Genomic DNA, 27,406 nt, shown 5'->3' on the forward strand with positions numbered 1-27,406 from the left:
AATACTGGGCACAATATGCTCGGCGCCTAAAGTTCCCGGCGCCCAATATGCGGCGCCCAATCTTCCCATTTCGGAAGATTTACGTTGACTTTTGTGCAGAAACAATAAGCCAGCGTTTGTTCATAATGCGCCAAATCTTGCAACCAAAAAAAATGTCATGTGGAAATTAAAGCAAACCTTGCGGCATATTCGCTCGTCCTACGCCTCATGCCGGGTTTTCATGATAAACAACTTTTTTGATTCTTCTGCACACTTTTTGAATTTTGCTGAGTTGTTACTATTAACTTGATTACTTGATTTGTTTATTGATGAAGTTTGATATATTTGTCTGAATACAATGGTGCGGTACTTAATATACTTGACATTCATTTCTCTTTCGTGTGCGTCAGTTAAAAGCCAAAAATATCCTTATGATGGATACGAAAATGAATTGACTATTACTGTAACACCTGGTGGTATTGAATGTTTTTTTCAAAAGGCAAAAACTGGAAGCACATTAGAACTGGAATACCAGGTATGAAATACTCTCATTCATATATTTATGATTGTTTACTTAAACTATAATTTCTGTGATACATTTCAGCCTTCTCACTATCGTGCGAGATGTTTCCATAAATGAAATAAATGTGTCATTTTTACTGTGGGACAAAGTTTTGTTCATTGTAATTGTGAAGATCAACTTCATTAAGGACAAATCTTAGCAGCATAAATTCAATTACATATTAGCTGCATGATGAAAGTTTGAAGGTACCAATGCAAAAAGCAAGCTATGTTGTATACTGAGTTTTGCCATGGTTATGTTAAAATTGCCAGATTTTTTTTTCTTCGTGTTTAAAGTTTTGTTATTTTAGAGCGACTGGCATAGATCCAAACTCATTATTTTGTTCAATTGCATGCTATTGCTTTACAAAACTTGTAAATATGGATTTCTGTGTTTTGTAGTTTTTCAATATATATGTATTGAGTGTACGTTCTTTACCAGTCGTGCAGCCAAAGTTGAGGTTTGGGGATCAAAATCACCCAGAATCCTTGATTTTATAACATTTAGCCCCCTGATACGGTAGTGTATATCCATATAAAGGCCCTTATGACAAAAAATCCCTCCCAGTAGGTAATTTCTATCTGAACTACTGACCCGTACCCCTCCTCCTATCCCTCGCCCTTCGTGAAAATTTTAAAATAATGGCCCACTGGAATTTTTTGTCATATTATTTAATTTATATAATCATCTTATATTATAATCTTTTCTAATCAGTTGTCTTAAATTTCTTCCATTTATTTTCCATACAAAAATGTAAATAGACAGCACCCCATGGTTTTTTTATTGCATTAAAATTAAATGTTTGGTCAATTACTATCATCCAAATATTATTTTTTTACTTTTTAGTTCATTTTGCTACAAAAGCATGTCTTTTTTACTTTTTAAAACTATTTTCTTTTGTTTGCTACTTTTACAAAATTATATAATTCAGAAATAAAAAGGTACATTTGTCTCTTGCACATCCATCAGACGTTTTCCTTTTTTCTGACCAGCTTTTAATTTTTAACTAGGTGTTAAAAAGGAGTATTATACTATCGCATTATGTTCATGATGTATTAATGTATCATGATATAAATGTACCTTTACTCTTTGGTTTTCTTGACTGATCAACATACAGTGGCTCCCAAAAGTGTTCGTACACCTTGAAATTTTGTAGTAAAACCAAAATAACGCAAAACTGAATTTGAATATGAACTCCAATTTTTTTTCACACCATTCCTATGCCATTCTGAATAAAACCCAGTAGTTTTTTTCAAAATATTGCCAGATTTTATTTCTGAAATTTGTCAAAAAATGAAGAGAAAGAGAAAAGATACGCCACAAAAGTCATCATACACTGAAATATTTTCGAATAAATTCATGATTAAAGTTATCACATGTCGTTTTTTTATTATTTTTGCATTGTGTTGACTCTTAAAGGTCATTTGGCTTTAATTTTTTGTGTATTTATTCCTTAATATTTTGCTATTACTTTAAAATGGCTGGTATTCGAAAAAAAACCACAAACACCATTCGAAAGTTAAATTTTTTCCCCACAATAGCGGTAAATTGGTTTGAAATGTCTCTAAATTAGTTAATTTATTCCATTCTATAGTAAAGTGCTTGATAAAATGCTTTAAAGAAAGGAATCGGATCGAAAACAAGGTAAGAAAAGGTAAACTGGCGAAGTTAACAATGCGTGATCGGAGGTTTACAGTTAAAAATATTATGAAAAATACACATTTAAATGCTGAAAATGTTTCTGCAGAATTGAATAAAACATTTTACGTTTAATTTTCACCTAAAATTGTTCGCCAAGTTCTCTGATTAGCTGTATTAAATGGGACCTCATCCCGCATAAATTTTCTTGTTCGTGCGAAAAACAGTAAGCTTACGCTTTTCGTCGTAATATCAATGATAAATAAGCTCAAAACGTTTTGGAACAACGTCTTACTTATAGATGAAAATAAATTCAACACTTTGGGTTAAATTGTTGTATAATTGTAAATAGAAGAAAAACTGAGGAATTTAAACTTAGGAACTTAGTTGGATCAGTTAATCAGGACGGTGAAGGTGTTCTAGTGTAAGGTGCATTACAGCATCAGGACTTGGAAATTTGGAATTTTTCGATGAAATAATGAATCATTCTGTTTATTTAAATATTTTAAAGAACAACTTTAAACTATTAGCCCAAAATTTGGTAATCGGAAACAACTTTGTTTTTTTATCACGATAACGACAAGAAGCACGCGTTTGCGTTTGGTGCCTCAAAAATTGTCCTTAAGCTAAGAAATATCTCCTCAATCGCCAGATTTGAACTTAATGGAACATATTTGGAGATATCTGGTAGCTGGATTACGAAAATACACCATTGAAACGAAAAACGAACTAGAAATAGTAAGACTCGAAGTACGTCTGAACACTTACTCCGAAATTACACAAAAAGAGAAAGAAAAACCAATGAAATCTATTCCCATACGTTTAAAAGCTGTTGTTGATACTGTATGATGTTCTACTAAATAATAACTTTGTAAAAAGTTAGATTATTTACTAATTTTTTGACATTTTTTCAAAGTGTACGAAGACTTTTGTGAGATACAATTTCCGGCAATTTTTGGTTTTTGATTTTTAAAAAAATATGTTTAAATGTTTTTTTAAAAATTTTCATGTCATTTTCTTAAGAATAGATCATAGATCTTATAATAAAATACCTATTCGGAAATATTAATTCCAACCAATGGATAATGGCCTATTTCATTGAAAGTCGTAGGTGTACGAACACTTTTGGGAGCCACTGTATATAATTTTTATATTGCAAATATCATTGTTTACAAACTGATATCAATATATTACATATCAGTCAATCCTAATTTGAGTTGAATGTTTTTTTTTTTCAATTTAAATGTAATTTTTAACAATTAATATATTTTTCTGAAAAAATTTGGTTCCAGTTGCTGTGCATTGATGTGTATTTGAAGGGAAAATAATGCTCAGAATTAAGCGAATTCAAATTAGTTTTTTCCCAATCCAACCCAATGCATAGCTTTGAGATATTACTGGATGCATCTTAAAGGCAGCCTCAGAAAAAAATCAGCTAAAATAATTGCTGAGTTATTAATAGTTGTAATTTCTTTACCAATTTAAATATTTTTAGGTTATTGATTCAAGTTTTGGAGACGTTGAAATTCAACAGGAGTTACACATTAACTTTCAACTATTATCTCCTACTGAACGGGAGCTGATTTCTGATTTCAAGCAGTCAGATGCCACACATAGGTAAGGATTACATGACTGGTTTTAATTAGCTTTTTCATCTGGTTTTAATTACCTTTTACATGACTGGTTGTTCAGTTAATGAAAATCAACGCTTGATTTGACTTTTAAGGACATTTATTTTTGACAAGGTTTTGCATATTTAAACCACATATTTGTGCAATCTTGAAATCAGAAAAAATTACTGCTTCAACAGGGTTGTAAGTATTTGAAATAGTTTATCAGATGCAGCTGTTATTTGCACTGGGATGAATAGTTTTAAAAGGGTTCTTGATCTTCATTGCGGATTAATAAATTGAATAGTGCTTAAAGCCTGTTGCTGTTTGTCATTTTTGTGTTTGAAAATTGTTGTGGGTTATCGTTAGTTGGAAGGAAAATGTTTAAAAAAAAAGAGTTAAATTTTAGGCATTAAATTTGTTAACTAGGTTCAGAAATTTGGGCATCAAAGCAAAATACAGTGAAATATTGTTGCAACGAATACTAATACAGTACCCCTTTCAACAAAATAAATTCCCCATTCTGTATTTATTTGCCATTACATTACTTGAATTCCATTAGAACAAAATTCCTATTGCAATGAATTAAATTTAAAGTTTGTTGTCACAGGATTTCACTCTATTAAATATGAAAATTGAAATCTGACACCTATTGACAACTTAAATTTCTGACACTGCCAAACTGTCTTGTAGCCTAATAAAGTTCCAAAATGACTCATTTAAGGTACATAGAATTGAATCAGGAGTGATTCTTGTGAAAAACTTTGAATTTTGTGAAAACATTTATTAAATTTTATAAAATTTAGTTTCAAGAAAAGAAGTAACTAATGACTCCAATATTGTCATAGGCAAATCAGCAGTTTTTGAGACTATTAATATTTAAAATAAAATACATTTTTAAGATTGAAAAGCAACACAACTTTGCTTTCCTTTATGGACCTAATTCCTTGCAGCAGGTGAAAATTAAAGAAGTTCAGAGCAAATTCGATTAATTTTTACGATATTTTGAGGGAAATAATTTTTTTTAATGAAAGATAATGAAATGTAATTGAATATACTTTAAAAATGAACGGAAATGAATAATTTTCATGCTCGTGCAGGGGTAGAAATTTAGGAAAAGAGTTACTGATTGAATGGACCAGTAACTGCAAAATTTCACTGGTCTAACGACACTTTTAGTGGTCCATTCTTGTGTCCTGGTTTAAAATTATGAACAATTAAAGAAAAAAGACAAAAATATGTGCAACAAAATCAATACGGCAAATGGAGTTGATTTGCAGTTTTCGATAGACATGTCTGTGTGACTTTATCACACAGACATGTCTATCGGAAAAGAAGAAAGCATCAGATATCTTTCTGTTTTCCACTGCTGGGAAAGGAATTAAGCCAACAAAATCTTATCTGTGTAGTTGTTTTGGAAAGGGAATAGGGTGAATATGTTATAATGCTTTGTAGAAATTTCTTTATTTTTACTTGCCGAAAAAACCTGAACATTGTAAAAAAGGTGCAAATTTTCTCTCAAGTTAAAAAAAAAAAAAAGATGTGCTTAAGTTTTTTCAAAAGAAAAACAGGAATAAAATTTCACTGGTCCCATGGACCACTAAAATTTCTATTCTACTAGTCTGATGGACACTTTTCTGATCCAGACCAGTGGACCACTGTTAATTTTGAGCCCTGCTCATGTATATGAAAAGGTGTCATTTTTGTGATTGAGATTTTCAGAAAAAGGTTTGTTTTGCAATTATAATTTTTCTTAGTTGTTGCTTTTGTACTGAATCAATACCAAAAATGATATTCATATTTTCATACATATATTTCACAGATTAAAAAGCTGCTTTTATTTTAGGCATGATGTTAAAGAAGAGGGTGACTACAAATTTTGCTTTGACAATCGATATAGTTCTTTCTTTAAGAAAACTGTATATTTTGAAGTTTATGTTGATTCAGAGGATTATGATGAAAAATGGGATGATATTGATTTTATGCCTGAATTACTTTACAATGACACCATGGATCAACTTAAAGTAAGAGATTTCACTTTTTGCTCCTTCTTCATGTCTTTCTTTCCTATTTGTGTCTCCCGTCTAAGAAAGAAAAAAATCTAATTCCAAAGCCATGCCACTATCAGATCTGGAATAAGTTTTGTATTTTTGTGCAAGCATAAAAATGTTTTATCATTTTTCAAAAGATATTTTTCCTGTTGTTTTACCAAATACAGTCGTCCCTCATATCCGCGATATAACAAGATGTGATAAGAGAAAAAAAGAGGTTACGGTAATAGAACATACAGTTGGTTCTCTGTTTAACGACTTTCAAAAGACCACAAAACATCGTCCTTAAGTAGAAAGCATCTTTAAATAGAATGCTTTTAACACTATAGTGAACCATCTGGGATCGTGAAAAGCAGTCCTTAAATAGAGAAAGTCGGTAATAGAGCGTCGTTAAACAAAGAGTCAACTGTATAATATTATTTCAATAGTTAAACTTATAATTCATGACTTACTTTCTTTGAAATGTGTAAATTAGTACTGTAAGATACAAATGTACAGCTTTTATGCCAAACTTACTATAATTTACTTCTTATTATTGTTTTTTTTAGATATCAATTGCCAAGCTGAAAGAAGATCTGAATAAAATCAAACACCATCAAGACCAACTAAAAGCTATTGAATCACGAGATCGTAATATTCAAGAACATAATTTTACTAGAATTAATCAATTTTCTATTTTTATAATTGTTGTAATGGTTGTTGTAGGGGCAATACAAGTAGTCATGGTTAGAAGTTTGTTTGAGGAACATAGTAAATTACATAAGGTCTTTAAAATGTTATCTTGATAAGAATTATTTCTATGTATTTTTTGAATTATTTCTCTTAAACAATGTGTTTTGCATGTTTTTTTCTTTCTTTTTTTTTTCTTTTTTAAAAATGCATATGGTTAACTGTTATTGTATAGTTTTTTTTTGTTACTATCAAAGTTCAAATGTACACAGGTGAATTGAATTACTTTTTACCAAACTCAGTGAATGTAATTTATGTATAAATGCTAAGATCAAAATTATACCAATTATTTATTTCACTAACGAGTAATAGTGGATTTCCTTTAACCAACAAAGTTTATTAATTGTATTGTAGTTTCATTAGAGTTTAGTTAATAGATATTATTGGTAAATCATGCTCGATTTTAGTATCTTCATGTGTGTCAGATAATCAATTTGCTTTCAGTTTTTCTTCCAAAATGAATTATTTGAGACAATTCATTTGTGATGAGAAACACTTCCTCACCCCTTTTGTTTTTTACTTTCCACATGAGTTTGTTCTGATGGAAGTCACTTATTAATCATTATTATTCATGCACAATGTCATTTTAAGATCACAATATCAATTTGAAAAATTTTTGTTGCTTAATATTTCAACAGATTTTCTTATAGTATCAAACACATCTAGTTGGTGGAGAATTTCTAAAATTCAGCAAAATAATAAATCTGCTTTCCTCCCCCCCCCCATCATTTTTTATTTAAATTTATGGCATGATTAAATAAAAACTTGAATTTTAAATGAATCTTAGGGTTTTTTTTTTTTTAAAGCTCAGACTTGGGAAAAAGATTTATATTTTTTGCAATCACAGTAATTTATTGCTTGAAATAATAATATGGGGCTTAAAAAAAAGCTTCTAGTCATCTTTTTGATGATACACTTCATAAAAATAATTTGCATGTCCCCCCCCCCCCCCCAAGTCCAAATTTATTCTGCACTTAGATGCTTAAAAGTTTGACTAATATGCTTACAGTATTGAGAAATACTGATTGGTTGATTTTCTTGAAATATAAAATAATTATTCACCCAAGTAATGTTTATTGATCAGACCTAGATTATAAATATCTCAAATGTTTTTATTTTTTAAATTTTGATTTAATGAATAATTTTGTTTCGTACAGTTGTTTATCTCATTTATGTTATATTTCATGTTAAGTATGATGTTTGTGCTCAATGTATCAAGCATGATGGCAAAAAATCAGATCCATTATTCAAAACAATTTTTGGGTCTTTTTAAGTTTAATCAAAAATAGTAAAAAGATGTTACTTCAATGCAATTAAATTTTTGTAGTGTATGAATTATGGACATTTACTGTATAAATGAATTTGCTTCGTTTAATGTGTAGTGGAAAACCAATGAATTATCATACATGTTGCCTAGACAAAGATGACGTTGTTGGCTAAACTATACTTTTTTTTTTATTTTCATATAGATAATAATAATAAAATAAAGCTATTTGACTTGACTAAGAGTACATTTTTTCAAATAGAAAAAGCAAAAATTTAATAGGAATTAAAAATGAACTCATCTAGTAATTATTTATAAATAGTAAGAACTCTCATACCAATAATTCAAATATTCACTTCTTCGTATTTCCCAATTTTTCATGAATCAAACAATGATAGGGTTCATTCACCGGGTTAAGCTGATTTGGGAATGAATAACAAGAACTAATATTAAATTAAAAATCTTTTGCCCGTAACGGGGCATGCAGTCTCACACACAGACCACTCAAAAGTTCATCTCACCACCCCTATTTCATATTTTGTTGGATTGAATGGTTTTTCCTAATAGCTTTTTGTTTTGTGACCTTGAACATCCCCTTTGCTTATTAGTATCTTTTCGCTAACGCATGTGGTTTAAATTTTATTGCATTCTTTAGAAGTGGTCTGTGAGACCAAACTTCCAGCTTCTAAAGCTTCCCGCTTGTCCCTTTCAGTGTTACAATTTTCAGCAGTTATACACATGGCTCTTAATGTTAGGATTGCAGAAATGAATTCATTTATCTTAAGCCTCTGACTGAAAAGATATTCTTTCAGTTTTTTCTTATATATATATTTTTTTTTTCTATAAAAATCCTGACAATTTCAACCTGTTCTATTATATACTTAAAGTGAATACAGGCTGGTGGAATATTAATGATAAACATCAAAGAAAATGAACTGCTTTACAAGTTGATTTAAATTCACTACATCATTAATCAAAATTGACTGAAAATGAGAGTGCTTTGTATCTCCCTCCCCCATCACACTATTGGCTCTTTTCTATTTTTAATATTAATCTTTGACGTGATTGTGGTGTTACTTTGTGTGTGGAAGCTTATTTATTAAAATTATTTATTTTAACACAATGCCTTTAATGCAAATTGTCTTCAACCCAATGCAACAGCATATATGTAGTTAAATCAGTTGTGATGAAATTGCAACTTCATTGTAAGAATATGATTGTATACAGCAATCAACTTATGATACATTTATGATCATAAAACTCTTTTCACATATTTTTTCGGTTCTTTGCCTTTGACATTCACAAATAGTTCATGGACTGTCATTTAAATGCAAAAGGTTTTTGTGCAATCTTTCTTGTCTCTTCAAATCTTTTGAAGGTTGTTTTTAAAATATTTAGGGTTTCCTCTACAGTACATTTTTTATATTATGCAAATAATAGTGTAAACGGTTATGCTATGTATATATGAATCTCTGTGGCAAACATGCACAAATGCTCTCATTTATAATCAAAGTATTTTTGTAAGTTTATTTACACAAACAAGTGAAAAGTCATTTTTTTTCTCTTAATGTGATTATTTGTAAATGAAATTACAATGAAATTTATGTGTAAATTCCTGTCTAAAATATGCAATTATTAGATCTGACACGGTTGTTAGGATTGCTTCAGAACGGTATAGTCTACCCAAAAAACATTTTGACTGACTTAAGAAGGCTGTCAATTGTTTTAAAGAAAGTTATAATAATATATATATATATATATATTTTTTTTAAAGCATATTGAATACTTCATGTGTTTTATGAGCATATTTCAGCTGCTTGCCAGTGTTTTTTTTTTTTTTTTTTGCAGTAGAACCTGGTTGTACCATGCTTTTTTTATGTACAGTATAATCAGTTATACCTTGGACTCCATCATGTTCCCCAAAATAGTAGTGTAACAAGTCGAAAATTTTTTAAATTGTCATCCCCCCCCGTCCCCTTACCAGTAACGTAACTATGGGGTCTAGCGCCCCTGGCAAACTAAAGACATTGCGCCCCAACCCCACATGAGAAGTCACCAAAAGTCATTGTGACCTCCAAAAAAAATTTTTTTTTTGTTTGAAACATTTTGATTAATTGTTTCGACAAATAGGAGGCGGCATTGTAATTATTTTTCTTATTTCCTTTTTTAGAATTGTTTCCAATGTTCCTTCTCAGTAGATGTTATGTATGTGTATTTCAATATATACCCCTTCCCCCTCAGCTCTTTTGCTTGCGAGTTTTATTCAATTTTTTTTCAGTATTTTTCAAATTCTATAATTAAAAAACAAACTTTTTTTTTAATCAATCGAAATGTCGCACCCGGGGCTACTGCGCCCCTGGCGAGAGCCACTCCTGCCAACCCTTAGTTATGCTACTGCCCCTTACCACCAAATATAATATGAAATATAGTTATAGAGGAATCATTTTTTGATTTATTGAAGTCATAACAAATTTCAGCTTACCATGGTTATATTCTAATGGGGGGGGGGGCAAAACTTGTCCCCTTATTCTTGTGGCATAGTGAGAATCTTCTAAATTAGCACAAACTCATTCTCAATTTCTAATCATTATATATAATTTCTTATATTTTTCTGATCATAGTTTCCTTATATATGCCAAAGAGTGATCCTTTTATAAATCTTGTTTATCTTTTTTTACTTGTGTGAAAAGTATTCCTCTTCCCCCTAAATGCACAAATAGTTTAAGAGGTCTTTTTGTGCACAATTTTAACAAAGTTTCTTCAAATTTATAATTTGCCATTATGTGGTACAAAATTTAATTTTTCAAAAGATGTCATCAAAAAAGATAATTTACTATAATATAAAAACAAATGATGGTGTTGCAGCAGCCATTGAAATTAAGATCTTTTATAAACATCATAGGCCAGGTGTCTTTGTTTACCAGAAGCAAGGGTAAGTTCAGTGACTTAAGTAATTATTTTCATTTCAAAATTTTCCAGGAGTATTTTACAGGACAAGGGGCTTTAGACTACTAGTATTGATAGAAAAAAGAAAAAAAAACCTAATTTATGTTTGAAAAAAGGCTTGTATTAAATATGAATCTGTAATAATTTCATGCACTTGGTTAAATTAAGTTTCAAAGACATGTTTGAAGTGTAGTATGGCAAGTGTGTAGCTTTACAGTCTTTTGTTATTTACCCACTATGTTTAATGTGATCTTTTTTCTTTTTTTTTTTTTTAAGATTTGATATTGCATACTGATATGATGAGATTTGATATTGATATCTGAAACATTGTCAAAAGAGTATTGATATTTTTGATTCTTCTGTCCAACATTTTTATACCATATAGTCAGTTCCATTGTATAAATTTTATCAATAAGTTACTGTATTTTTAAAGAGAAATTCAAGTCTTATTATCTTATTAAGATTAAGTGATTGGTTTTACAATCCATTTCTTGTGAAATTGAAAGTGGCCTCTTTATTGCATCCTGCTTTCCAACCATTTAAAGGGCAGCATGGGTGCACCAATGACTTGATATGTTTCTCAGCTTTTACTTTTTGTGAACAAACTGTACATTTTTAGTAGGTTGAATTATTTGGAGTGGTGCTATTTAAGTACAAATTAACACCTGTTAATTTAAGGTAAATATAGGGACATATTATAGGTACCTATTTTAATTTGAATATGCATGTTAAAATTCATCTATATTGAAAATAATTATCATAACATTGTGACTGACTGCTCATGATACATATTTGTTTGTCACGAAAAATCTTTCACTGATAATTCAATGTTTCTACCAGCCACCGGAACAAATTACTAGTCAATTTGACACTGTTATTTTCCTTCTTGTTGGCTCTATTTAAGGCAGGAATCATTTAAATCTCTAAACATCATTATAATATCCCCTTGTGGTTTTGCTCTCTGTTTGGTTTATTTTGAATCTTCTTATTGGTTGAGAAAGTACTTTGATTCCAATATTTTTCAATACAATTCATGATTTACTTTCCCATAGTTGTGTCAAAAGTCTTTAATTTTCTAATCATGATTTATGTGTGGTGTGCAAATTCAGACTAACAGTAAAAATGTTAGTGTTATTTTAACGTTTTTTTTTTCTCTTGTAGCATAATTAAGCAACAGTAAAGCAGAGATAAGTCAATCAATCTTCTAACATTTGTAAGCTTCATTTTATTTAGATCTTGAATTTTGTTCTTTAAGTGTTTTGTTTTTCTTTATTGTATACATATTAAACAGTTGTGCTGTACATAAAAGTTAATATATTATCTATTCATTAAAATATGATTATATGGAATAATTTTTCTAAAGTTTAGTTTATATAATTATTTTTCTCCCTACCAAATGACTTTTCATCAGCATTTTCAATAGTGTACAAAGTATCTAACATTCTCAAGAAATTACGTACAGTGACAAATATGTTTGTAATAAAAACAAATAATACAAATACAAAGGGGATGACTAGCAACAGGCTCTGGGCCAAGTTAGGTGAGTCCTAATCAATTTATCAATCCTCAATGAAGATCAATAAATTATTCCAAATGCCCACAACCCTGTTGAAGTAGTAACTTTAAATTAAACAATACTTTAATCTTTAACATATGTTGGATATCGGATAAAATCTCAATAGTTTATATCAGGTACCCATATAATGCTAATTTCTATTAGCAAAAGCATCAAATATTCTATATTTTGACCTAAATATGAAAAAGAAAAGAAAATCAAGTCAGTGTTTTAAGTTTTTGCAGGTTAAATTTCAAAATATGCTTGTTAATGTTATATGACACATGCCCCTAACTTTTCACACAACAGCCCATGTTCAAATGAGATTTTAGAATGAGAGGCCGGCAGTCTTCCTTTTTTGTACACATTACAGATGCCATTTCTTCTACCTCGTTAGCATATAAGCGCTGGAATGCCATTCATTTGTGTCTCTTCTTGTAAATATTAATATGTAAATTTTACTTAGCTGTACATGAAATTTTTATACAATATCTTGTTTATAGCAAAAAACTATCATTAGAAATCTACCTTTTTCTCAAAATGTGTCAAGTTTCCTAATAAGACAAAAATCTTTTGTTCTTACTTTACCCTACATACTTTGATGAAATCTCATCTAAAAACTCATATTTGGTAATTATCACAGGCTAAATCGCTTGAACCCACTATTTGATTACTCTAACCTATATACATAAATCGCTACTTCTGTATGTAAGGATGTCCGGGGTAATCTTCAAAACTACTGGACCCATTTTAACCATTTTTTTTCACCAGAGATAGCTACATTCTTGGGAAGAAGCATAGGCTATAATTTATTCCTAAAAAACATAGTTTAAAAAAGTTATGATGGAAAACAGTAAATTTCATGTAATTTCCCCCATTAAATGATTAAATATAAAACCCATCATTAGAGAAATTCATTGCCTTACAACAGCAATATTAATAGTAATCATAATGAAAATTTTGAATCAAGACTTCTTCGGAGCAAATATAAATTTAAAGTTATTTAAATATTTGGAAACTCTACTTTTTGCGCTCTTTGGGAAACATAGTAGAGACTTTTTTTTTGTGTGTGTGTGCTATTTAATTAAATGGATAAAGTGCACGGTTTTTTAGTGATCTTTGTTTTTGTTAGTTCATATTTTGAAAATTCTTCCAAGTTTTGTATGCTTATATGTCGTGCTTTCGTTTCTAACTGAATACTATTTCGTTCTTTATACTTATTGCTATTTTACTTTTATGAGTGAGGAAGAAATTTGATTTTTAATCACGTTAAAGGCGGTGTGTTTTGAGTTCTTTCAGTTAAAACAGAAAACGAATGAAAGTAGCGACTGTTTCTCACAATTATTTCTGACCCAGGCCCAGTAGCAGAAACTTTCTAGCCAGTCTTCGACACTATTTTGGGCAGTTAAAAATAATCTGCAGCATTATTATTTGTTTTATTTTAAGTTTTCATGAAATACACAAGTCCCTTATAAAGTTCAAGACTCAGAAATTTTCCAACTGGCCAGTGGCCACTAGACACAAAAAACTTAGTGGCAACCACTGTTGCCGAGTTTTAAAGCATAAGGAGGGGAGAGGGCAGTTTTCACTACTTTAATAAAAATAAATAGAACTTTAATGCACTAGGAAAAACAATCATTCAATACAGATTTATTTAAATATATAAAATTTAAGTTAAAATAGGTTTTTGAATATTATTTTCAAAAAATGAATGAATAAGTAAATTAGTAAATGAGAAGTTGGCAGGAAACTGCGTGCTAGATGAATGTTTTAGTTTATTCTTTCCGGTCAAAAAACGATCTCCGAACGATCTTTGCCAAGTTGTTTTTCATTTTTTTTTATTTATTTACTTTTTCTTTTTGTTCTTTGGTAAAATCATCTGCAAGCCGCTGAAAAATCTGCAATGCACATCTTGCGTCTTGCTGTTTCTGCTACTGGGGACTCAGGCAACGCCAGGTATTTTTGCTAGTTATTTCTAAATGATTATTTAAACTCATTTTTGGCAACTTTTTCTTAATTTGAGTTTTGTTCATTCTTTGTGAAAACTGAATGACTCATATCCCAAATTGTGAGCTAGAATGTCTCTCACAAATGAAATTCAAAACACTGATAGTTATAAAAAGAAATAAAAACATATTTTCTTTCCCATGACTGCACAGCTGGTCGTTATCATATCCAAAAAAATCCAATATATGATGACTGCTGTGATGTTTGTCAGACTTGTTGAATACATATTAAAAGATTAGGTGTAGAAGGGCTGGAGGCTGAAAAATTGGTGTAGATATCTTACTTTCATGAAATTTTCTCAAAAAATAAACTAAGCTTTAGAAACGTTATAAAAAGCTACTTTTGTTGGAGTAGATTAAAAATGCTTATTCTCTGTCTTGATTTAAAATTAATCTAAAAAGAAATATCCTTGTGCATCTTACAATACCCCCCCCCCCCAAATATCAAAAATGAGATTTTACTGTCTACCTACTATATAATACACTGGTGGACAATTGCTAAGGATGGATTCCAATGGGCTGTGTAGCGCGTAAGAAAATTAGTGTAGTTAAATGCCAAGTGAAATAAACTAATGCCAGAACTCTAGAACATTGCCATGACGATTATTGTGCTCTGAAATCTGGAAGGTGTTGAAAAGTGTTCAATGGACAAAACGTTCATTTTGGGCTGAATACGTAAAAGTGAATAAATGTAATTACCACCTTCAGGTATCCTGGCGCAAGATGCCAATATAGGATACGGCTACCATGGAGAGCGATGCAAGCTTCTACACGTCATGTGATGCTTTACACAACGTTATCCAGCAGCTACTGGGGTAATTTATCCCATTCTTCTGTCAGTCACGGATAAGGGTGTCCTTGCTTATTGGAGGACATTGTCGACCAGCAAGACTGGTCCCCAAACATTTTCAATATAATTCAGATATATAGAACGTGCTGGCCATCCGCTGGGTCAAATATTTTAAATGAGCTAGACACCCCTGGACGGCAGTTGTCAATGACAGGTTACTTTGCCATCCATGAGAATGAATTTATCACTCACAGCACCACAAAACACATGAAATGAGGGAGTAGAGCAACATTAATGTATCACTAGCTGTCATAGTCTTGTTTGGAAACACACAAGCCCCAAGACATACCAAAAGTTGCAAGTTCGTCAATTGATCTTTTCCTGTCAAACTTTGCTTTTGAACAACAACAGTGGTCAAGCACCAAATCCTTTATATTACCTATCAGCACTATCTCATGACCAGAATCGTCGTGAGTTTAAAATTTGCATACTCACAACACGTCTTACTGTGTCCTGAACTTATGCTAATTTCCATATTTCCTTGCCTTCCATTTTGTGGTTGCTAACACTGCTATTGCCATCTGTCCTTAGCAATTGTCCACCAGTGTATGTATAAATGTAGGAAATTAACTAAGTTACTTATTACTAACTAATTCGTCTAAAATGATAATGAAATTATTATTTGTTCAATTTTTACTTCGGCTAATGCAGAGATCTATAAAGTAACTTCAAAAAGTAGTTCTGAAATCCATGCACTAGTTTTATGCACTTAAATAATGTATTGCAAGCGATTTAATTTTCTAAAGTTATTTATTTTTTTTTTTTTGATAAAAACATTTATCTAGTGTTAAATATAGTTTGAAATTTGCTTCATGTGGAAGATCTGTTATTTTGTTTATTGTCTTTGACTAAGATGGAATTATGGGCATTTCTCAGGAAAGGGAGCTCTGCACAGTATGGTTACGCAAAAGAAAAAATATCAGTATGTCTATTAATGAAGTTGTATTTAGATTTTTCTTTAAAATCTTCTACATATGCGCAAAGATATTGATGTATCAAAAAGTTAACATCATTGTTCATATTCTGAAAAATGAAATCTGAGCAAACTGGACTAATCTTGGCTAATTAGAACGTTCATGATTGATTTATTTAGTCACATATGTTATTTAAGAGGAACTGTCATAGCATTTAGTGTGAGTGTTTTACCTGATGAATGAGTGTTTTTCTTGAAGAACCAAAGATTGATTTTTTCAGCAGTGTTTTTTCTTTTAGAAACATAATTTCTATTAGTTTTGGAACATTTTTTCTGAAATTGTGAAGCTAGTTCATACCAGATTCTTAGAGTAATAACTTAAATTAATTTTCGATGTGGGCAATTGCATCTAAAAAAGATAAAACATCCAGGTTGAACTGAAAATACTTTTCGCCATTTTATTCCAAAATGCTTTGCTTTGAAACTCATTTGGTATGGTTGTTGAAAATGTCATGTGCCAAAGAAGTGCCTTTTTGTAATGTCTTGTCTAATTTGGTAGTTGAAACTTGCATCAGCTCTAGTCTTGTGGTTTAAATTACATGTAATGAAATTGAACACTTAATTATTGTGAATGATCTATGACTACTTTTGCAGATTGTAATTTTTGAATTAAACTATTCAAGAAATATTTTTGTATTGTATGCTAATGCCTTTTTTGTTTTATCTTGTCATGAGTCTGCCTTTACTTCAGGTATTCTTTAAATAAGGACTCAGTTCTTTTGAAAACAGATAATTTTATTTACAAATATGTACAAGAAAGTTGCTTAAAATTGCTAATACATCCATCACAGTTAAACAAATCTCATTTAACACTGTAAGCAAAATGATAAATACGTATTTACACCCAAATATAGTAAAGCGCTAAGTTAACAGTATAGCCTATAGGCTTCGTAACAGCAGAGCCAAAACAAGCTCTCTAACTCACAGCTGACTGTCAAAACTTCACCTAAACACAGCTGCTATTTATGTATTTTGAAATATTAATCTACTAGTTTCCACTAAATTCTATAGGTTACTGGAGTTTTCTATTTATCTGCTATGTGTTGTGTGAAGTACTGAAATACTAGAGTTATACAGTAGATTCGAAATGTCGCCGAGCTGGACGACATTACCGATTCCTCAACAAATTTGGCGCCAAAAATTGTGCCAACTTTGTGATATCTCTTAAATTTCTCGCTAAGCCGGTATACCTAATGCAAAATCTGTATCAGGTGAAGTTCCTGAAAAGCTGTAATTTTGAAATATTAATCTACTAGTAAAATTTTGAGTGAAAACTGAAATTAGAGGAATGAAAGCCAAGTTTTGCAGATAAAAATAACTATTACAATACATGAAATGCACCGCCAACTCAGTCATTTCCAGCCAAGGACTGCAGTTTCGTGCTTATTAGCACTCATCAGCCCAGCATAGGAAAGTGACTGAGCTGGAGATAGAAAATCCTCTTAAGGAAGCCAAGAGTGCCAAACAAACTGGTAGCTAATATAAAATTAGCTCTAAATCCTGGCCAAAGGGCGGTAACTTACTGAATATACCATGCCTTGCCTTCAATGTTCGAGTCGAACTGAACCATTGTTTCGGTCACTCGTCTGGTCTGAGCTAATTTTATATTAGCTACCAGTTTGTTTGGCACTCTTGGCTTCCTTAAGAGGATTTTCCATTTCCAGCTCAGTCACTTTCCTATGCCGGGCTGATGAGTGCTAATAAGCATGAAACTGCAGTCCTCGGCTGGAAATGACTGAGTTGGCGGTGTATTTCATGTATTTCTGCCTTAGCCCTGGCCAAAGGGCGGTAACTTACTGAACTATTACAATATTTACCAATATCTTCTTTCGATTAAAGCAATTTTTCACTCATATGACAGCGCCAACCAAAAAAGGTGGATAGTAAATAGAAATATAATAAGGGAATAATGATATGAATGAATAATGAATATAATAAATTAACAAATGATATATAAATGAAATTCAACTACATTTTTGATCAAATTAAGTTTAACAAAATATTGGTAAAAGCAGTTTCAGTTGAATGAATTAATTTGTCCAAAATTTATATTATTTACAAACTTTTACGAATTTTTGAAACGTTTAATCAAAAAAAAATCAGAAAAATTAAATAAACTATCCTGTCCACTGCCTCTGCATTGTTTGAAGTGACCTTTTCAAGCTCATCCGAATTCATGCAGTAAAGCTGGAATAAAACTACTACATCAGCATTTTATAAAGTTTTGAGTAAAACGCATTTAAAGTTCCAACCTTATGTAGACTTTTATTGAAATGTTTTTCTAAATCAAGCTGTTAGCAGCAACTACTATGGCTACTAGTACCATCTCCTGCCCCAAAACAGAGGAGAGGTTCGCCTACAATTTGTACTGATCATCTCCAAATTTTTAGTTTTGGCACTTACACCCCTTTTGCTTCTCACTGCCTCAATAGGTTTTATAATCTTCACGCCTATTGCTATAAATTTTTTAAAACTGTCAGTCTATTTCACAATATCCTGTACAAGATGATTTTTATAAAACAGAAGTTTTTGGAAAAGAAATCAAAGAAAGTGGTAGATAAAAATTTTACCAACGCGTTGGTGTAAAATAAATGAATTGTTGAAAGCATAAATAAAAGCAACATTGCATTAGCTTTTCTATAAAGTTGGTCAGGACTTTTGAATATTGTCATGTACCTGAGAGAAAAGCACGTAAAAAAAGCCAAAACTAAACGATAATTTAAAAACAAATGATCATCTTCAACAATAATTGAGCCATTTTCTAAAATGTAACCAATAGCAAACTTGAACTCATATTGTTAACAGTTACTTTTTTAAGGTAGCTCTTTGATATGAGAGTGGTACAGTCCTGGAGAAGAAGAGAAGCACTCCTAATTATTCAGCCTATATGAAACCAAATAAGATATGATTCGGAAAATTTAGAATCACATTACAGCCTCGTATTTGAAACGCTTGCTAAAAAACGGGGCATTCTTTTTGTGAAGAAATGATTGACAGAAAATTATAAAAGTTTATTGAACCGAATTTACAAAAATATTGCACTCTCGTGTTTCAGAGTTACAAGGAAATTGATTTGATTATCAATGCAAAAATATGCCAATTTCGAGATAAAATCTTGAAGTACAAAAATTTCAACATGTGCAGAAAATAATACTTTCGCAAACTATAAAACTTCAAAGTTTTCTGAAAAGAATAATATATTGATGGATTAGTGTGCAATGGTGGTAAGCGACGTTTTTTGTAAAAGTTAGAGTAAGTGCATGAATTGGAAAGCAACTATCAAGAAATGTCAACAAATAAACAACTGTTAACTTTTTTTTGAAGCTTTAATGTGCACAATACTGAAATTTCAGAATCATTGAGTTAGAAATTGACGTTTATGCAACTCTAAAATTGTCGCAGAAAAAATAGATGAAAGACATTCGGCACACACTGCTCGACATTGAAAATGCAACACCAAGAAGGAGTGGTCAGAAAGTGATGAAATTTGGAAAAAAGACAGAGGCAGCAAGGAATAATAAATGATCTTAATTTCAAAATGATAGGCAGAATACAGAGCGAGAACGGCTTCGGCTCAGTAGGATGTAGGACCACCGCGGACAGTGATACACGAAGAAACACGTCTAGGCACAGAGTCAATAAGGGTGCGGATGGTGTCCAGAGGGATGGCTCTCCATTCTCTTTCAACCATTTGCCACACTTCAACTTCTGAACGAGGAAGGGACAGTCTGCAAACGGCGTCCAATCACATCCCACACATGTTCGATTGGTGACAGGTTAAGAGAGTATGGTGGCCAGCGAAGCATCTGTGTGCCTTGAAGAGCATGTTGGCAGATGCGAGCACTGTGTGGTCGGGCCTTATCCTGCTGAAAAATTGCATTAGGTAGCCCTTGAGGTAAGGGATTGCCACCGGCCGCAGCACATTATCCAAGTATCGTTGGGCCGTCATAGTGCCCTGAATACGAACTAGAGGTGATATGGATATGTATGCAATTGCACCCCAAACCATTATGACACGTTGTCATGCGGTGGGACGTTCCACAGTTACTGCCGGATTAGATCTGTCTCCACGTGGACGCCACACACGTATGCAGCTACTATCACTGGATAAACAGAAGCGGGATTCATCTGAGAACACAACATTTCGCCATTCTTTCATCCACGTAGCTCTAGTCCGGCACCATACTAAATGTTGCTGTCTATGTTGTGGGGGAAATGTTCTGGTTAACACGGGAACATTCAGGATATCTTGCACCTGCTGCAGAATCGAAGAACAAGTGACTTGTGGGTCTGCTACAGCTTGTCGATGGATGCGTCGATTCACGCGTTCTGACGCCACTCTGGCTGCCCCTGCACCCCTCAATCTTTCCACATTTCATTGTTCTAACCATCTTTGGCACAGCTGATGCACCGTGCTCGCATCCATGTGGGTATCAGCTGTGATTTGACGTACAGACCATCCTCTCCTTGTCAGTCCGATTGCCATACCCCTCGTAAAATCGTCTATCTGCTGGAAGTGCCTTCATTGACGTCGGCCTGGCATTCTCTCGTATTACACGTATCCTCCGAGACAAAAACAAAATTTCTTCGATAATTCTCCAGTCAGAAATAACGACACGAATATTGCCCATGCTGCAAGTTCCTTCCCTTATATCTTACTTCATGTTTGTCGGAGAGCTGCGCATTTCACATCATTTACATAACTCAGTGATGTATGTCTACTCTAAAATTTTCACAAATTTCTGAACACTCCTTCTTGGTGTTGCATTTTCAATGTCGAGCAAGTGTACATGCACTAAACAATCGATATAACATACAATTATTTAACAGATACATATTAAAATAGAATGCCATGTCCTTTTTTACAGGAATTGAGAATTTATTAGTAATTTATAAATGGCGAATCAAATCAATATCGCTTTGTTACATTAAAAAGACGTAACGGATCAGGTTTTTAGTAAACATATCACAGATAATCATTCTATGGCATAAGAGTTGTTAGTTTCTTCTGTCGCTAAAACATGCTGTATTGAAAAACAATTAAATTAGTTTAGTAAGGAGAATCTTGGCTGTAAGTCAACCAAAAATACAAAAATACTGTTTCCAACGAGCCTTAGTTACATCCTGCGAGTTGGCAATGTAATCACGAGTTTAGCAGCGGCAATATTGTAATATTGATACCGCTAACAAATGCTTGAAGAGTCATTGCACTATTAGTACAGTAAAAATAGGGGTCGGACCCAAACATCCAAAAAAAAACAGCTAAACCTGGTGCAAATTGTTTCTTACCCTCCCAATAAGAACAGGTAAAAAGTCCCAACCCATTGTGCGTCGGGTTTTGGAATGGGGGGCATCTAAAAATTGCTGTTTTGGGTATTTTTCAAGAATTTTTAGAGTAAATTTCAAGTGAGAATATTATGTTTTACTAAATTTAAAAGCATGAAATTAAAGGTGTTTGACCCCCAAGAGGGATGACATAACCCACCAATGCTACAGAGCCCCCCTATCTCCGTAAAACGAAGCAGTACCCCCGAACCCCCCTCCATACATTTCATATGGAAACATTATTTTATGCTAAGTTAAAGTTAGAAATCGAGTGTGTCCATTTTCCAAGATCAATGATGCACCTCCTCTCAAAGCTACAGCACCCCCTCCCCCCCCTCCGCCAAATAAATGAAAACCTCAACCCCCCCTTTTATTTCAAGTAGAAGTATTATTTCATGCAAACCAAAAATGCATTAAATCAGGATTGTCCACCCCATAAGAACAGTAGCTCAACTTCCAAAACGAAATTATATACTAAAATATTATCCTCCCCCCCCACCCCCTCTAATGGTGCACATTTGATTAAGTGGCCAGAAAAATTACGCAGAACTGTTTTTTGCTTTTAAATGATTTCTCCTAAGCTTGTAACAAAAAGTCTTCGTTATCAAGATGTTTTTTAGAATCTAGATCCTCAGCAAAATCGTTGTTGTTGCAGCTATGTCTAACACAGTTTGTGCATATAATTGAGCACTTCAGTCCACTTTCAGACTTTTCAAACATTCACTATATCCAATGAACTCCTCAGAGCAAGCACAAGATTTGAGACGCAGAAAGTCTTCTAGAACAGAAGGCTTGACTGTTGTAATAGGACGCAGATTATATTTCTGTGGTGCTTTCTTTGCACCCATCAAAAATGACACTAGCTTTCCTATACTTACAAATTACCTATACACTGCATTGCTGGCATATTTCCTTGAAGCTTACAGATCATTACCAAAAATATGATCAAGCAGGTATCTTCCATCTATTACATATGAGGCAGTGAGAAGCAAAGGGATGCAAGTGGCAAAATTAAAAATTTGGAGATAACCAGTACAAATGGTTGGTGTACCTCTCCTCTATCTTGAGGCAAGAGATGGTACTAGTAGACCTGGTAGTTGCTTCTATACAGCATGATTTAGAAAAGAATGAAAGCCTACCTAGGATCTTATCTTTAAACGCGTTTTATTTAAAACTTGAAAATGTCCACTTACATCCCTTTCTTCTCACTGCCTTATATATGAAGACAGATGTTCGTTCTCTGATGGTGGATGAAACTTTTGCCTCAGATAATAGCACTTTAACGATACAAGATTTCTTTTCTTCTGAAACCAGATTCATCGAATACTGATGGAGGATCAGCGCATAACTCGTACCAGAAGTTTTTAGCAATTTGTTATTCCATTTTTTACTGTTCATACCATTCGGTGTAAAAGATGGTTTGGGCTTACACATCTTTACAGATAGTAACTACTCTCGTAACAGAAGCTAAAGACATAACTGCTTACCTCCTTTACAAAGAAATGCCACAAAATTGTTTGCCTTCAATATCCTTTGATGTTACTACCCGAACGTTAAAGGTCTCATCGCAACTCACCTTATCATCAGCGAGCAATACCACTACCAACTTAAGAGGGAAGAAACTTCTGGGGGCTTTAGAAACGGATTGTGATTTCCAAACTGAGAGACAAAAAAGTGTAAATATTTAGCATTCTATTGTTGTGTTGCTCATTTCTCCCATCAAGACTTGTTCTATCGTTGAATCACTACAGGTTCTAGACCACCTGAATTTGTCACTGAGTTAGATCGTTGAATAGCTGATGTTTTAGCTGATGTTTGATGTGATCAAATTTTTTTTATCGCGCAATGTACTCAAAAGTTTGAGATAGTGTTGAAAGTATATGTCCGCATATTTAACATAATTCACATAACCAGCTGCGTAAAAGAGAGGTAACTCGGTGTTTGCAAATGAGAACCCCCACCGACTTTGAGGGTGCAGAATTGCAGCATTGCCCGTCTCACTATTGGCAATTTCGGTTTGTCCCCTTACGGTGATGGCAAAAGATTGTAGAATAGTTGAAGTTTGTTAATCAAGAAGAAGTAGGGAAACTTTGGTCAATTTGGACTTTTTTTATGCTGCACAGGAATATTGTTTTCCAGCGCTCTAAACAGTTGAATAACTCCAGTCACAAATAATTTGGTTACTGAGCTCGCTTAGATCTTTTAGAATTATCATTCTGACATTACTATATCATTGTGTGGCATTTTGTACTTCGGAAAAGTTTAAATCGGGGAACTTTTTTCGCGAACTTCACTGCAATAGCTAATTTTAGAATGTAAGTTCAGGGTCCCCCCCTCAAAAAAAAAGCGATGGCGCACCCCTTAAGTGTGACGAAGTATCCATCCAGAATAAAAGCCCTCAAAAAAGAAAGAAATACCCCTTGAAAAAAATGCCTTAAAAATTCCAATGACACAAAGCTGCTCCATGAACCCCCCCCCCCCCCATCCCCCCCCCCGCCTGTGCACCCCTGTTAATTAGAATTTTTTTTCTGTGAGAGTTTATTATTTTACTATTATAGAGTGGTTTCTGCGAGGTTTGAGAATTTTTTTTAAGTAATAGAAATTATTTTTATTTAAATACAGGTTTCTTTGGTCCCCCCCCCTTCCCCCCAAAACCCGACGCGCAAAGTGCTGGGACTTTTTACCCATTCTTGCTGGAAGGGTAAGAAGTAATTTACAACAGGTTTCACCTTTTTTTTTTGGATGTTTGGGTTTGGCCATTTTTTGGCCTAATTTTACTGTACTATATGACTATGAAGATGGAGCGGAAACTAAATCCTTTGCTTCGTTTTCAAAAATGGATTCCAAACTTTCTCTTGAACTACCTTCGATGTTGGTTTCTCACATTTGCCTATGGAGTAAAAGAAAAGCTCGGAAACTTTTATCAAGCAACTCTCTCATGCTACATAGCAATCCTAAGGCTTCATGCTGAAAAGGTAGGGAGTTGCTGGAGAAAAAGAAACGCAACTTAACTTCGTTTCTTCATAAGTCAAATTTTCGAACTTCAAAACTTAGTTAATCAACCAGTTGAGTACATTAAAAAAAAAAATCATTGTTAATTCAGAAAATGTACGATTCCGTTTTTCATCAAACTTCTTATTTTGTGAAGAAGGAAACTAAGAACGTGTGACTTCTCATGGTAAATTTCTTTTCACCATTGCATAGATGTAATTTAGAATGCCACTCATCATTTCAGCTTTTGAGGCAACTTCTTATTGATACCAATACTGTATATGTATTCATATTCATATCTGAAATCTACAGACATTTATCAGAAATTTTAAGAATCATTTTCGGTTATCATGACGATCTAATGATATGGATTATGACTGATTTGGCGATCGATGGAAAAGTTTGCATTTATGCTTATAATACTGATTCTTGTGCTCTTAATAAATTAACTGATTTATAAATAGGAACTGATTAAAATGTATGACATCAGTGAAAAATGAAGTCGAAAGGCACCGTTTAATACTAGATGACTGAACATATCGTCACCTCGTCAGAGCGACAGTAAGATATCTAATTCCACAAATAACACTAAGATACCTTACTGTTGCTCTGAAGCGAAGATATGATGAATATGCTATAAATATAAAAGTAAAAGTTCAAAAGGGTCAAAAATATGGGCACTTGACTATACAGTACATCTTTTTTCATAGGCACACCTAACTCTTATCAGTTTTTGCTGTCAAGTTTCCAGAAAAATTCTGAGCATCTAGAATTTTAAGTATGACTTTTGCATTGTACGTTACCTTCAGCTGTGTGTAATGCTTCTTAGTTTTCAAGTGTCTGTTATAAACGCACCTTTCGTTGAAATGCATGGAGCATATTTCACACTGGAAAATTCTCTGACTTTTTCGCACGTTTACAATTTCTTGCATTAAGGCGTGCTTGTAGGTGAAGTGGTCTGGATTAAAATGGCCTTTCTTAGTTAAGATGTTAAAGTTCTTTTTATGTTTAGTGCTGTTGAAGTGCGCCAGCATGGGTTCCAACTCCGTTGTTTTGACGTCGCAAATTTCACAATAGAGTTTCAAGATTTCGTGGAGTTGTCGTTTTTCTGCTTGAAAGAGCAAATATGATTTGACTCGAGAGTCAACTTGCAGTTTAGATGGATTCTCCAGCCATTTGCTTCGATGTAAACTTCCTTGAAGATGGTTGCCCCATCCAATAAGACTTTTGAAAGAGGTCTTGCATATTAAACAAGGAAATACCAGTGGCTCGAATATTATTTCTCTTCCAAACACCTGAAACGAAATAGTCATTGCTTAGAATACTAAGTACAATGGGGTCGTTTCCAAAATTTTAAAAGTATTTTTTTCTGAAAGAGCATGGGGATGTTTCGATAATTGGGAATCTGGCGCGGTCGTCTCATTTTTGGCGTAATTAATTTTATTTTGGTAACCCTGCTGATTTATAGTAACCTATGTGAATAGATGTTTCCGATCTCTTTGTTTTGATTTGCAAAGAAAAATACCTTTCGCGCAGGTGCTGGAGCCAAAAATTGATGCCCATGAAGAAAGATCGCCAGATTCCCAATTATCGAAATATCCCCAAGAGCATGCTTAAAAACATAGGATATGACCATTTTTTAAATAATTTGTTTAAGTTTAATATTTTTAAAAAATTACTTAAATCTGTGCGTTTCCATTGTTTATGCTTCTGCTGATGACAACACAAAGATGAAATGCCATTCAGTGTTGCCATCCACAGAGCAAAATATTTAATTCGCATCTTTACTCACGTGTATTGGAAACGATATGGTTGATAGCAAGTTTGGCTCGCAATTTTTATTCGCTTCTTGATTATCATAACGTGGAAACGTGGTAGAAAGATGCGCCAAAGAACATCATTTGTGACGTCATCAAGACCACGCCTTGTTTGAAAAAATCAGATATTTAAAAAAATTAATTAAAAAATAACTGTTGGGAAAATGAAGTTATTTTCTGGGTCCATGTTTTTTTTTTGCTTATACTATCAATTTTACTGACTAAAAGTACTACTTTTGACTGAAAGAAACAACCCCATTGTGGTCAATCCTAAAATGTAGTTTGTTTTTCGTACTGGTTTGTTGACTTTTATTTTTCAAGGAAAATTAGATACTGATTACTCAACCTTTGATATAAAACATATGCTGTTACGACCAAGTCGAATGTTCATTAGATAGTTTTTGGAAGCGTCCGTATTATGAACAAATTGAGTGTCATTAACTTGAAATAATCTGCGACAAGATGAAGTTATAGTCTGATTGGCTCCGATACGTTGAAGCTTAAACTAGTATTCTATTTGTTTTAAAAAAAAGGCGAAGAAAGCCGATTTGCGTTGCGACAATGATCATTGGCGCTGTACCAACCTAAGAGTTTTTTTTAATCTGAACCCAAATATAAATGAACTCTTCCAAGATCAAGCATTAAGTTAGCAGAATAAATTAAACGATTAACGATTCCCTCTCCCTCCCTCCGGTTTCGATAACATGTAACGTGGGGACTCGTAACTCGTTATTGATTTGACAATTATTGTGGGAAAAATACAATGATGCAAAGCTTGACAGTTGAAAGAATTTTTAAAAAATCTATCAAATTGCCTGGTTGGTTTTAGTTTTTTTTTTTTTTTCACACCATACCAAAACTGTTGTAAACTTTGTCAATCTAGGTACAAAAATGGCTGTATTTGTGTGTGTTCCTTATACAAATCCACAGCTTACGTCGGATCTTTGCGAAATTTGGCAGTGTTTTGATGCTCATTAATTCATAATGGGGAGTTTTCACTCCTTTCAGTCACTGAATTTTTGGAATTTAAAAAAAGAAATCCAACAAGGTTTGAATTTAAATTTTGAGTCATAAAATTGCTCTTTTCTACATGTTTTGACGGGAAATTTT

At 32.8% G+C, this 27,406-nt stretch overlaps 1 protein-coding gene across 1 annotated transcript; it reads left to right on the forward strand.

The window, feature by feature from the left end:
* The first annotated feature begins 337 nt into the window (after nucleotides 1–337).
* Nucleotides 338–6,625, forward strand: LOC129217554 (transmembrane emp24 domain-containing protein 5-like). Its single transcript, XM_054851882.1, has 4 exons — nucleotides 338–514; nucleotides 3,675–3,796; nucleotides 5,636–5,813; nucleotides 6,389–6,625. Exons 1-4 carry the CDS (start codon nucleotides 338–340, stop codon nucleotides 6,623–6,625), a joined length of 714 nt encoding a protein of 237 aa, XP_054707857.1.
* The last annotated feature ends 20,781 nt before the right edge of the window (nucleotides 6,626–27,406 follow it).

The sequence above is a fragment of the Uloborus diversus genome, chromosome 1, assembly GCF_026930045.1.
Source record: "Uloborus diversus isolate 005 chromosome 1, Udiv.v.3.1, whole genome shotgun sequence".
NCBI classification, from domain to species: Eukaryota; Metazoa; Arthropoda; class Arachnida; order Araneae; family Uloboridae; genus Uloborus; species Uloborus diversus.